Here is a 13,522-nt window from a genome sequence, read left to right on the forward strand (position 1 = left end):
TGTCAATGAGAGCCAGGAGGGTAAAAGAAAGTGGTCTGTAGAGATCTGGGTTCAAATCCTTCTCAGCCATGAACCTTATTGCCCAAACCCCACTCTACCTCATTAAATGAAGCAACCTCAATGTAATTTGCCCTGAGCTCTTGGAGGTACAGATCAATGAACAGCACTGTTGAAGGAACAGAGTAAAGCAATACCATTAAGTCCAAGTTGTAAGCATGATGCTTACAACTTAAGTCTTATGTTTTATTTAAATCATAACTTATAAAGAGTCTGGGGAGAAATCCACATAAGATTAACAGTGAACATGGAGGGGAAACTAGATAGAACAGAGTCGCTCTGCCCAACTCCGTAGAAGCCACCAGGTTAAAAAGATCAGAGAGTTGCTCTCAGGCAAGCCCTCACCAATACCCTTCATCCAGTCCAGCCTATAACTAACCTCCCGCTCTGTATGCAGCTAGCCAAACCCACGTTGCATGTCAGTGCTTCAGTTTGGGAGTGGAGCTCTGATGGTTTGGTTCCCACCCTAGCTGAGCCCTGCTTCACTGCCGCTGTCTTCATTGAGCGGAGCCAATCCCTTCTCCACATCCCCCTTCTCCACATAGTTCAGGATGCGCCGGTTGGCTTGCATCAGATATTGCTGCTGGCGAAAGTAGACTTTGAGGGCTCCCTTGATGGCAACAAATGCAATGCCACCCTGCCAGAAAAAAAGGACAGAAGTGAAGTTGGTGGCAGAAAGTGCCATCAGGTTGCAGCTGACTTATGGTTACCCTGTAGTTTTTTCAAGGAAAGAGCTGTCCAGAGGTGGTTTGCCATTGCATGCTACTACATAGTGACCCTGGGTTTCCTTGATGGTAGCCCATCTAAGAACTGATCAGGGCTAATCCTGCTTAGCTTCTGAAATCTGTGTTAGCCTGGGCCATGCAGGTCAGAGAAAGTGAAATTGACAGCCCAAGTTATCCTCCTTTCCCTCCACCCTCATTCATAAGCAGTGAGGTAAGTATATCATACGAGTTGTCAAATACTGTCTACTTCAAATGGCAGCAGCCTGTCATGGGATGTGGCAGGGGGGTTGTCCCTGCCCAGCAACTTTTTCATTAGAGACACTGAGGGTTGAACTTAGGGCTTGCTATTTGCCAGCCAGGCGCTCTGCCCCTGAGCCAAGACCTTGCAAATGGACTGCCAGGTAGACAGGTGAAGGATATTGGGGCACAGTGGCAGCTAATGACTCCTTTGAAATCTAGCCAAATCATTATACTTCCTCCTTCCCCAGTCTCATTCCTTACCAGAATGGTACGCTGTAGGCTGGAGTTCACTTTGCGGAACATGACCCTGCCGACTAGATTCGCAATGGTAGGGAAGACCAGAGCTCCACAAAGTGTGCGTGAGATGGACAGGTGGTCATTCTGGTAGCGGGACTCAGCCAGTGGTATATGCACAACAGGACGGCTGACCCCTGAAGATGGAAGAGAAAAAAAACAGGGCACTTAAGAAGCCTCCCACACACTCAAGTTGATCTAATGCCTGCCTTTTCAGCTTTTCTACACTGAATCTCTCCCACGTTAATTACACAGCCTGGCATCTGGAGCACTTTAAGAGCCAGGCTACGTGTTGCCCTCACCACAATGGATCAACTCTGCTCTGTCTTTTCAGAAATCTGAATTCCCCATCTTACAGGCAGAGGAAGCTAGAAGGGATCACAGGCACATAAACTGAAATGAGCACCCCTGTATCTTTCCCTATTTATTTTCTATCTCCACTTCTTTCTCCTAAGAGATTAATTTCCCCCTGCTCCTCCCCTCTCCCATGGAAAATTAGCCACTAAGGAAAGAACAGCAGAGACAAAGAACAGAAAGAGTAGAAAGGAGGTGAGGGACTCCTCTTTCCTAGTTTATCTAACTATTATTCCCTCCAGCTTTCTCTGCTTGTTCTTTGGAATTCTCAATAGGCAGAAGTGGTTGTTCTCACAAGGACAGCCCAGTTTTCAGCCCTGTTCGAATTCTTTTTCTCCTTCCTTTTGGTCTGCTATAGGTGGGCCTGTGCATAAAAGCAAAGAATAATCACTACATTCAGCCCACTATGAATTCCACCTCACATTAAAAAAGCACTTGCATGGCAATGCCAAGTGAGGCCTTCGCAGCCTGACAGGTTGCTGAACAAAGCTTTCCAGTGCTTGGAGCCCTCCCACTGTACTATGGCCAAATCTACAGCCAAGCTTTATTACTGCCTCTCAACCTTTCCTACCCACTGATTCAAAGCGGATGCCCAGATATGAGTCAGCTTGCAGGGAGATGCACTCACCTGGCACCAAAGTCTGCAGAACCTGCAGTTTGCTGGAGTACTTCCGCCAGATCCGCAGCACGTAGTCTTCCCAACGGATCATCTTGCCCAGGACCAGCATGACGGGGATGGTGGGAAGCCCCATGAGCAAGAAAAGAGGGTCTGCCCGTTCCATCACATCCAGGCCCTTTTTATGGCCAACAACCTATAAAAGGAGAGAAGACCAATCAGTAACAGGCAGGACACAGGGACAACTTCCACTTCCATCCATCAGGAGAACGTTGCATTTATACAGCACAAACCTTAAGGCACTCAATATAGGATTCAAGCACAGTCTATTTCCAGGACAGGGAACAAGATTCTCCCTAACTTGCTTATTCTTACAGCTTCCCTCCACCATTGCATTATTATGTGGCATCACCATTGAGTGTGGTACTTTCCAGGGTAACACAACTACACAAGGCAGATCCCTGAGCCAAGCAGCTTAAACGCCAAATCCTCATCATTCTCTGTCTTACAAATGAAGAACTAAAGGCAAGAGAGCAAGTCCATGGCTGAGCTGCAATTTGAACCTGCAGTTACTTTGACAGTATTTTATCAATCTCTTCTACAGATCTAATGAACAGTCTCAACTTCCTCCATTGATGTAAAGAGCCACCAGGTTACCCGCAGCCTGAAAATGCACTGCTATCATTTGGTTTTGCTTTGGGAAACTAACCTTGCACAATCGAAAAAGGTATCTTTTGATAATAGTGACCCTTCTAAACCTTTGTAAGAATTCAAGAGAAGATCTTGCCGGCAGATGGTGTTCCTTCACTCATAAGCGCACACACACACCGTACCCATAAACCCTCACATTACCTGCATCACAGTAACTGCCCCATAGGTAACTGCTGACCAGTATAATGTTCCCACCACAATGCCAGCAGCAGCAAAGGGGCTCACTTTGGATAAAACCCGGTCGACTTGCTGCAGGAAATATACCAAGGGTCCTATGAGGGGGAGATTACAAATGTCAGTGCCAGATGTTAAAGGTCTTGAGTTGAGGTTTTCCACATCACCTTCCTGACCCTTTTAACTGGATATCACAAACAAGTAGGGACAGGTTTCAAACAAAATATAGCCAAACAAGGACCAAAAAGTCTACAGAAACCTGATGGATAATAATAATAATGCAGTTTTAATGAAAGTGCCAATGCAATAAGTGCAAAAATAAGTGCAAAAAGTATTGTATGGACGGTATTCCATGCAATTCCATACAATTCCATGCATTGGGGCTACTTGCGTGTAGATGGATAGTCCCTAGTATGTTTGGAGTATATACATTGGAAGACATACCTTACACTTTTTGCACTTATTGCATTGGCACTTTCATTAAAATTGCATTATTGTTATTATCCATCAGGTTTCTGTAGACCGTTTGGTCCTTGTTTGGCTACCTTTTAACTGGATGCCATGGACTGAAACTGGGACTTTCATAGAGCCACAGTCCCACCCCAACAATGTGGGCAGAGATAAGTTTTTGGCCTCAGGACCATATCTAGCTCTCTTCTCATGCTTAGGGCTCTGAGTAGGACACCAGCTCTTCCTGTCTCTAGCGCCAGAAACAGGAACAACCAGTGTCCAGTTCAGAGACCTCAACAGTGGGCAAATAACCAGTTGTGGTCCTCTGCCGCACTCTATGCTCTTAACAGAATGTGGCATTTGAGCTGTTTAACATTTTCTCAAAGAATATCAGCCAGCTAGCTAGCCGCAGCTCAGCAGACCAATACTCCCCACAAATTGTTAAGCAGTTTGAAGGGCAGATAAAAAGAGCCTTTCCCCACCATGCCTTATATCGATTGTCCAATAAGAAGAAAACCTTGTCCTAACTTCAGATTCCGGTATTCTTGCTAAAGAGTAGAAGATTGACAAAGACAGACAAACATGTGGAGCTTTTTTTTTTAAGGTTAATACATTGACAACAACATTTAAGAAGTGGTTTAATAAAATAATTTTAATAATTCAACTAGTTATAGTTTGTGCTGATTCCCACTGACTCATGATGCATACATAACAGTCTACATTCAGACCTTCCTACCACAAAACTTGTGTCTATGGCTCAAGGAGATCATCACATCTTCTGCTAACAAGAGAAAGAGAAACTGCTTGGGGTGTTGAGACCCAGGCTCTATGTAACCAACAGATGGCATGTTTTCTAATCAAGAGAGACAGGCTTTCCAAGGAATGTCTCCCAAAATGAAGCATGACCTCCAAAGCTTTTAAATCTTCACTATGCCACATTTCAGTACCATATAACATTTGGAGCATGACTCCCCACTGCCAATTAATTGTTTGAATGAACAAATTGTTCCTTCAGTTTGTAAGAAATTTAATTTATCCTGAACTGATTTCCAATTACTGATTTATGCTCTACCCCAAGAAGCATGGCCATTAAAACAAGATCTCTAGCTATCGGAAGTCCTAAATATCCATTGCTGATTTAAAGGCTGATGATCCATCTTTGTGTTTACTATCCTTGGTTTTTTTACATATTTATTTTAAATTTACATTGCAATATTGACCTGTGGTCTCAAAAGAGTAAAATCTGTGGAACTAAACCCATAACAAAAAAATGAAATTTCGAAATGCAGAGGGCTGTGGGCTAGGGGCAGAGCGCTTGCTTTGCATGCAGACCTTAGGTTCCACTCCAGTTAAAGAATCTCAGGTAACAGGTTTTGGGAACAGAGAGTGCTGCCAATCAGAGAAGACTGAGAATAAGCATCATCATCCAATCTGGTTTATGACTTTCTCTTGAGCTTCTTTGTCTGGCCATTCTTAACGCTACTGATCAAGGTAGATTTTTGGTCTGATCCTGCCAGGTAGTTATTATTGCTGAATCACACTACCCCACTACTGTGGAGCTCCAAGGTAGTTTTGTGTAAAAATCAGTGTTTTTCTAACGTGACACTACAATCCAGAAGAGGAATGCTCCACTAGATGGGGGGGGGGGGGCTGCATTCTAGCATCAGGCATGGCTGGCCTTTTAGGAAAGGTTTGTGTGCATATTTCAGAAGAGAAGATGGAAACCAGGAAAAGCCATAACTGGCGATGTATGTAAGCAATTTTGAAAAGACACTTTTACAATGGGGATGGGCAAGTACCTGAATACGGAGCACCTAAAAACAACCCATTTGGCTTTGAGCGGCTGTTCACTGCTTCCATTGTGCCATCAGCAATCAGGGGAGTCAGTCTGCACAGCCTACAAGGAAATACCCCGTATTCTAAGAGATGTTCTGCTCATGTTTCCTCCACCCACCCAAAATGGACAACCTAAGTCAACTGTATACTCACCCAGTTTGGGGAAGACAATGTGATATTCTGTGCCACACTGTGGGCAGCTCACTCTGCCTGTGCTGTTGCCTTTCTGCTTCTCATCCAGCCAGCGTTGGAGGCAGGCCTGGTGGATCCATTTGGTGGAGCCTTTGCAACGGCAGGGGCAGACCCACTCGGCTGACTGGTCATCGCGCTCAGTGGCAAAGCAGACCCAGCAGTGCCTGGGAAGGGGAGACCAGAGAGAGGATGAACATAACCACCACAAGGACTCTGCCTATTCTTCTGCCTTAAGGTATTGCTAAGATTTATCAGCAAGAAGCCTTCCCAAGCAAAGGAGGGAAAAATGGTTTAAACTTTCTCTCAGTGTAGTTGAATAATGACAAAATAAATGAAAAGATGAGATAGGCTGTTGGGAGTCACTTTTGTCTGAGGCAGGGAGACAGGTAGGTCACTGTAAGAGGGAGAATATCTCCTGCTTAACAAACCCAGGGAGGCAAGAAGCCCCCTGCAACAAATTGGGAATTTCCTCAGATATATGGTGCTTTTTACAAGGGTAAAAATAAACAGATTTCAGCTCAGACAGCACTTGGATAGGAGCCCCATGTAAGCTTCCCCAAAGGTGAGTGGAATAGAGTATCATAAATAAAGTGTCAAAAATAAATAAAATTATCTGCTCATCTGGGTATAAATAAATGACTTCAAAAAACGAGGAAATTCTCTAACATCCCCATGCATAGCCACTTCCATCATGACAACTGGAGAGGAAACGTATAATTTCCCTGTTGATAGAACCTCTATGTCTAAAGAGAGAGTAGGCATGCAGCCTTTGCTTCCAAAAGGACTCCTGCATCCAACCGTCTACTCACATATTTCGCATAATATGGGAGCAGCAAATACTCATAAACATGTTTCTCAGCTCAAGATGAGCAACAACGTTTTTGTTAAATCCACTGAGAAAAGAGCTTGTATCTTCCATAGCAACTACTTCTCTCACTGCCATTGGACCCGCCCCTGCATTTCAAGAACGGTTTCCCTAAACACCAATCAGGTTTCCTTGTAGGAGCATTTTGAGACTGGAGTTAGGGACCCCTATCCTCTGAAATGGCCTGCTGGCAATTCTTTTACCTCTCACTTTACAACTCTCCCTTAGAGTCACTAACTCTAGCCCCTGTGTAGCTAACTAAGAGGCTGCATTTGGCCTGGGGGCACTCCTCTCCAACAGCTGACCCGGGACCTAATTTCTAGTCTGCCACAGTGGAAAGCTGTGGATATTTCAGGCTGGAAGAGGGATGCAGCAGTTCAGGACAGTGACAATATCTATCCTGCCGTTCATTCACAGATTGGGGAAATCTGGCATTTAGGGACACCCTAAGCATTTCTGAAGATTTTTATTTTCTAAATCCACTTCTATGTTTAGTTATTATTCTATCAAGTGACCACAAATTCCACTGATGACTTCCATGTTGTGTTTCTCCTTACATCTGAAGCATACTGATCAGACATAGCAAGTTTGTACAAGTGGGGAGGGAGAAAGATAACCTTTTGCCTGGAAACCCCACCCTGGCCAAAGATCAGTGTGGTCAGATGCCAACAGGCAGCTAGAATTAAAACAGATGCTGCTGTCCCTGAGGTGTGGCAACCAACTCAGCATTCATAGAGCCCGTATTTAATTTCAGGGCCTTATTTAATTTTAGATAAATCCTACTACATCACAATCCAGCGAATTCCTCTGGCCTGTGTAAAGCATCAGCCCCAACAGTGTTTATAAACAAGTATAGTAAGGATGGAGATGCTCAGTTCAAATCTCACCTTAGACATAAACTCATGAGGAAGTGCCAGGCAAGCAACTGTCTTTCAGCTGCCCCTCCTCCCATCTGCAATATAAGGATAATCATACTGACCTACATTGGTGGTGGTGGATAATGCCCTCAAGTCATAGCTGACTTATGGTGACCCCTGGAGGTGTTTTCATGGCAAGAGACTAACAGGTGGTTTGCCATTGCTTGCCTCTACGGTCTTCATTGGCGGTTTCCCATCCAATTACTAACCAAAGCCAACCCTGCTTAGCTTCTGAGATCTGACAAGATCAGGCTCATCTGGGCTATCCAGATATAGGTACTGACCTACATTATAGGGTTATTATAAAGATTAGTGAGATAACAGACATTAAGTACTTTGAGCGCACAAAAAGTATTTCATAAAAGCTGTGTAATTAATCATTGTGAAACCTTGGCTACTAAGCCTGAGTTCCAGAACAGGCCGCAAACACAGAAATATGCCTGAGGCACAGGTGTAACAAGGATAAACCCAAGTTATGCCACACATAATTTCTCAAGTACTCAAATGCCTCACATACATGACCTCCACAATCTTCCCCACAGTCCTGTAAGGTAGGTCATTATTTTGCCTCATGCTGCAGACGGTGCGCGTGGGCAATACAAATTCAGAGAGGCTTGTCTGAAGTCACCTAGTGAGTTTGGAGCAGAAGAAAGATTCAAATGGGGACTTCCTGGACACAAGCTCACTCTGGAAAGCTTTGTCACAAGCAAGGCGGAGATATAAATGAGGATTTCCTCAAAGTCTGACTCTTCCATAAGCGAGGACAACCCTTGCACTCCCCTCAGAAAATTCGTTCAAGACAAAAATGGAATGCAGACGGGCAACTTATTAAAAATGAAAACTGAAAGAAGATGCTAATGGGCACCTATTCCCAAGACACCCAACACATGACACACATACCACACTCACGTCTCTGCCCCTCTTCTCAAAATTCGGCTTTATTGAACTTGTTTAACATTCAAACACGTCGCAAAGGCATAAACCTGGCCGGCCTGGAGGCTTCAGCCCCTTGGGAATACAGCTAGGCTGCGCTAATACTGCACAGAAGGGAGAAGAAACCACGTTCGCATGTATACCCCAGTAACCTGGATGTGCCGCTCCAGACACCCTGCTAAGTTTCTCGTACCTCTCCCATGCTTCTCCGGCTGCGGCTGCCTCTGCCATCGGAGCTGCTACTGTTGCTGCTACCACCGCTGCCACTACGGATCGGATCCCTTTTACACGAGACTCGACCTTGAAGCTAGACCCAAAGACCCCGATTAGCAAAGGGCAGCCGCAGCAGGACGCCCTGCCGGCTCCATGGCAACGTGCGAACGCCTCCTTATAACCCACTGCCGGATTGCCCAGGCCGACACACTTGCTACAGGAAGGTCCCTTGACTTGCACAATACACCGTCTCGCTTCCTCTCTGCTTCCGGATCCTCTTAAAGACGCGCCTTTTGGGGCGGTGCTTACGCAGTACGACAAACAGCCATCCTGTAGCGTAGGAGCTACTCAGGGTTGGCCTCTTGTCTTTCTCTTGCGCCTTTAACAGCTGCAAACGAAAAAAGGAGAAAAGTTCATGCAAGGACAAGCTTCACCTGCTGGAGTTCTGCCTGCTTTTATTATCATTGCTGCCTTACTTTCCTTTTCCAGGGTTTCCCTGCTTATTGAGTCAGGGATCCTCTTTTCTTACTAATCACCACATAGGAATTTCCTGATTATATCCCATCGACTGGAGAGTGATTGCTTTCTTTCTTTCTTGAATCATGGACATGTAAGGCCGTCTAAAGCTCTTACAGTCGATATTTTAAGAGGGGCATTCGTTGTCTCCGGTCACACTATTAATAAGCTTGAGTTTTGTGTATAGAGAAGTTGGTATGTTTGTTTCAGTGACTGGTTTAGGATTTTTTCTCCTCCCTCCCCTTTTTGGTTTTTATCTGTAATAATAGGTTGTATCCCCACAGGGGGGAAAAATCACTGTTCTCAAAAACTGGGACAGGATTATAGTTGTAAAAAATGGGCAGTTCTAATATAATTGTGGTCCATGTTTCTCAGAATTTTAATCTGCTGGGGGGGAAATGGTGTTTTCTAAATTGATGTATTTGAGTTATAGTGTTAGGGTGCTCTTAACAGAGAAAAAAGAAATAGAATAATTATCTAGATTTGTCTCTGGGAAGATATTACTATGAGTTTGGGCTAAAGTAACATGCCTGCAATGCACCCATTTGCCAAAATAATGTGAATTGTTTCTTCTAGAGATCCAGTGCAGTGTAGTGGCTAGAATGGTGGACTAAGATATGGGAGACTCCGGTTCGATTCCCCATTCTGCCATGGTGGCTTGTTAGATGACTTGGGCCAATCACATACTCTCAGCCTAACCTACCACATAGGTTTGTTGTGAAGAAAAAAATGAAGAATGATGCAAGTCACTTTGGGTACCCAAGGGGGAGAAAGGTTGGGTAGAAATGAAGTAAAATAAAATACAGTGCAATCAACAAAGTTACACCTCTCTACGCCTGTTGGGATATAACTCTGTTTAGGATTGCACTGTTAATGACTGGGACTGTTTCTAGTCATCAGGAGATGGTTATTGGCTCTGTCCAATAACTTCTTGGAGTCTGGAGATGGCGAAGGTAGTGGCAGGGTGTTTGTGTGTGGCTGCAGCTCGGTGGCAGAGTATTTGATTTGCTTGCAGAAGGTCTGCATCTCCAGGTGAAAGGACTGGGTTGTAACATAAGTGATATAAAAGACTTCCACCTAGGATTCCAGAGAGCTGTTATCATTCAGAATACTGACAGTCCTGACCTTGATTGACCAGTGCTCTGGTTCCAATACAAGGCAGCTTCATATGAATGAATGAAAGAACAGTTGGGCAGAGCTACTTGTCAGTTGGCTGAAATAGCTGAACAGTCTCAGGTCTATCTTTCTCATGGGGGCAGTGGATCTGCTGCCCTGTATTAGCTCTATTTGGTTGTGTAACAGTATTTTGTATTTGCTAAGGAATAGCAGTCATTACATGGCCAAATGCTTTTAAATGATCTTTGCATTCTCTACAACCGTCAAGTCTCCAATAAGTATTGTTAACTATTGGTATCAATAGCACTGTCCTGAATAACTGTTTATGTATGTATGTATGTCATTTATAGACCACCTTTCTCACTGAGACTCAAAGCGGATTATACAGTATGAGATTAGTACAATCAGTATCAAGAACATTTCCATACAGTATCAAAGACATTTCCATAAATAATGCCATAGGGTAAATAGATACAAGTTTAAAAAGACATAGCATTAGCAAGAATCCAATACAGAGTAGAAGAAATACTGTGAAACTGAACATAATCGATTCTAGTACTGACATTAGACAACATAAAGCACAAGTAGTACATAGGAGTACAGTTTTAAAGCAACAGATAATATGTAAGGCAACATAGTGGTGAAGTCTACGGCCCCTAAGTCATTAGTGAAGCATCTGAGACTCCATCCCTACAATACAGCCCTCCCATCTGAGTAAAAAGCCTTTTTGAATAATTCGGTTTTGCATTGTTTGTGGAAGCAGGAGAGTGGGCGCTCTCCAGACCTCCTCAGGCAGATTGTTCCACAGGGTAGGGGACACCACAGAGAAAGCCCATATACAGGCTGCTGTTGATTTCGCCCATGTGCAGGATGGCACCTGCAGGAGACCCTGTTGTAAAGCAGCCATGGAGGAACATAGGGAGGGAGGGTGGTCCCATAGGTATGCTGGACCAAAGCTGTGAAGAGCTTTGTATGTAATAATCAATACCTTGAACTGAGCATGGTAACTGATAGTTAGCCAGTGGAGTAACTGTAAGATGGGAGTGATGTTCATGCTTCTGGTAACAGTCAAGCTGCAGCATTTTGGACTAATTGGAGCCTCCTGGTTAACTTAGATGGAAGACCTATGTATAGTGCATTACAATAGTCAAGCCTTGATGTTACCATAGCATGTATCCAGGTGGCCCGGTTGGCCTCGAGATAAGAAGCCATCTTCCAGGCTAGAGTACGGTTGTGGAAAGCATTTTTTGCCGTTGCCTTAACTTGTTTTTCTAGTAGTAGCGCTGGATTCAGTATAACTCCTAGGCTCTTAACTGAGTCTGTAAGGGTCAGACAAACTCCATCGAACGTGGGGAGTACAATGTCCTTCAAGATCTCTGCCTTCCAACAAGCATCACTTCAGTTTTGTGTGGGTTCAATTTCAATTTGTTGTTTTTCAACCATTTCACCACAGCTGTCAGGCAGTGAGCTAAGCTTTCTGGGAAAGGTGATTGAGCAGGCGGCGGTGGGACAGATACGGGGGTTTCTGAATGATATTTCGGCCCTAGATCCCTTTCAGTCCGGGTTCCGGCCAGGACATGGGACGGAGACGCTGCTGGCCTCACGGACGACCTTCGCAGACATCTGGACCGAGGTGGTTCAGCGCTGCTGATATTATTGGATTTGTCAGCAGCGTTTGACACAGTCGATTACGATCTTCTGACTCACTGCCTTGCCGATGTGGGGATACAAGGGACTGCCTTACAGTGGCTTGTCTGTTTTCTCCACAGTCGGGGACAGAGGGTGGTGCTTGGAGAGAAATTGTCACCCCGTCACCCATTGGTGTGTGGGGTCCCACAGGGGGGCAATACTCTCCCCATTACTGTTTAACATCTATATGCGCCCCCTTGCCCAGCTGGTGTGAAGTTTTGCTGAGCAGCACAGAGGGGAAACCCCCACGGAAACCAAACAAAACATCAATCAGTTAATAAACTTTGAAAGTTCTTAAAGTGCCAGTGCAATATACAGTGCAAACTCTTAACATGAAAAGTATCAAATTCATTCAAATTACATTCATGTACAGTAGCATAAACATTCAGATAAACTCTACAGTAGTAGTTGTAAACATTCAGATAAACTCTACAGTAGTAGTTATAGCAGCATAGACAGAAAGTGTCCAGAAGTATGCACAGACTACAGAGGTAAACCCCTCCTAATGACGATGTTCTTGCTGTCCTTTATTCCATATTCTTCCAACAGGGATATATAAGAAGCTAAGACCTTTTTCCTCCACGCTCAATCTGGGGCCGGCTGCAAATCACAGATTTCGTGCCCACTTCATCAGGAGCGTGATTTATATCCCATCCATTATTCTTATTCACAATCAAGATTGCTAATTAGTCAACCTGGAGTCTGGCTGCTGCCTGTTCTTTAACGCGTCTCCTAAGGTGTGAAGTTTAGGGCTTGGGTGCCATCAATATGCAGATGACACCCAGCTGTATCTGATGATGGACAGCCAGCCCGGCTCAGCCCCAGATGTCCTGGAACATGCATTTGCAGCTGTGACTGATTGGTTGAAACAGAGTCGACTGAAACTGAACCCAACAAAGACGGAGGCCCTATACTTGAGCCATGGGGGACTAGATTCAGGACTCCAGCTCCCAACCCTCAATGGGGCACAGCTTGTGCCTATTCCAAAGGTTAAGAGCCTGGGGGTGATCCTAGATGCCTCCCTGAAAATGGAGGCACAGGTCACAGCGGTTGTCAGGTCTTCTTTTTTCCACCTGCGGCAGACCAGACAACTTTTCCCTTACCTGTCTACCTGTGACTTAACTACAGTGATCCAAGCAATGGTCATCTCTAGGTTGGATTACTGTAACTCGCTCTATGCGGGCCTACCCTTGTGCCTGACCCGAAGATTACAGCTGGTGCAAAATGCAGCGGCGCGCATCATTATGAAAGCACCGAATAGGGTGCATATTACACCAGTATTGCGCAAGCTGCATTGGTTGCCAGTGGAGTATCGGATCAGGTTCAAGGTTTGGGTATTGACCTATAAGGCCCTGTGCGGACTGGGGCCAGCGTACCTGAGGGACCGTCTCTCCCCATATATTGCCCAGAGGACTCCAGTCAGGAGAAAAGAAATAGCTATCAGTCCCTGGCTCCAAGGAGGCCCGCCTGGCCTTGACTAGAGCCAGAGCTTTCTCAGTCCTGGCTCCTACCTGGTGGAACACTCTGTCTACCGAGACCAGGGCCTGGCAGGATCTACTATCCGCCGGGCCTGTAAGACCGAGTTGTTCCGCCAGGCTTATGGCTGAGACTGGGCCTCCACTGG

The 13,522-nt window shown here is 45.1% G+C and overlaps 1 protein-coding gene across 1 annotated transcript; it reads right to left on the reverse strand.

The window, feature by feature from the left end:
- Window positions 1-228: 228 nt before the first annotated feature.
- On the reverse strand, window positions 229-8,819 carry LOC129342250 (E3 ubiquitin-protein ligase MARCHF5-like). The gene is made up of 6 exons (XM_054997923.1): window positions 8,558-8,819; window positions 5,611-5,813; window positions 3,139-3,269; window positions 2,299-2,482; window positions 1,284-1,453; window positions 229-694 (listed from the first exon to the last, which is right to left on the reverse strand). Exons 1-6 carry the CDS (start codon window positions 8,593-8,595, stop codon window positions 524-526), a joined length of 897 nt encoding a protein of 298 aa, XP_054853898.1. The 5' UTR covers window positions 8,596-8,819; the 3' UTR covers window positions 229-523.
- Between the last annotated feature and the right edge of the window lie 4,703 nt (window positions 8,820-13,522).

This window comes from Eublepharis macularius, chromosome 14 (genome assembly GCF_028583425.1).
Source record: "Eublepharis macularius isolate TG4126 chromosome 14, MPM_Emac_v1.0, whole genome shotgun sequence".
Lineage (NCBI taxonomy): Eukaryota > Metazoa > Chordata > Lepidosauria > Squamata > Eublepharidae > Eublepharis > Eublepharis macularius.

Excerpts from the sequence above, each read along its gene's own strand:
- LOC129342250 (XM_054997923.1), bottom strand. The coding sequence starts at position 8,595 with ATGGCAGAGGCAGCCGCAGCCGGAGAAGCATGGGAGAG. Across the intron at positions 2,483-3,138 it reads GGGCAGTTACTGTGATGCAG|GTTGTTGGCCATAAAAAGGG; the intron begins GTAATGTGAGGG and ends CTCCTTTTATAG. Across the intron at positions 1,454-2,298 it reads TCTGCAGACTTTGGTGCCAG|GGGTCAGCCGTCCTGTTGTG; the intron begins GTGAGTGCATCT and ends TTCCATCTTCAG.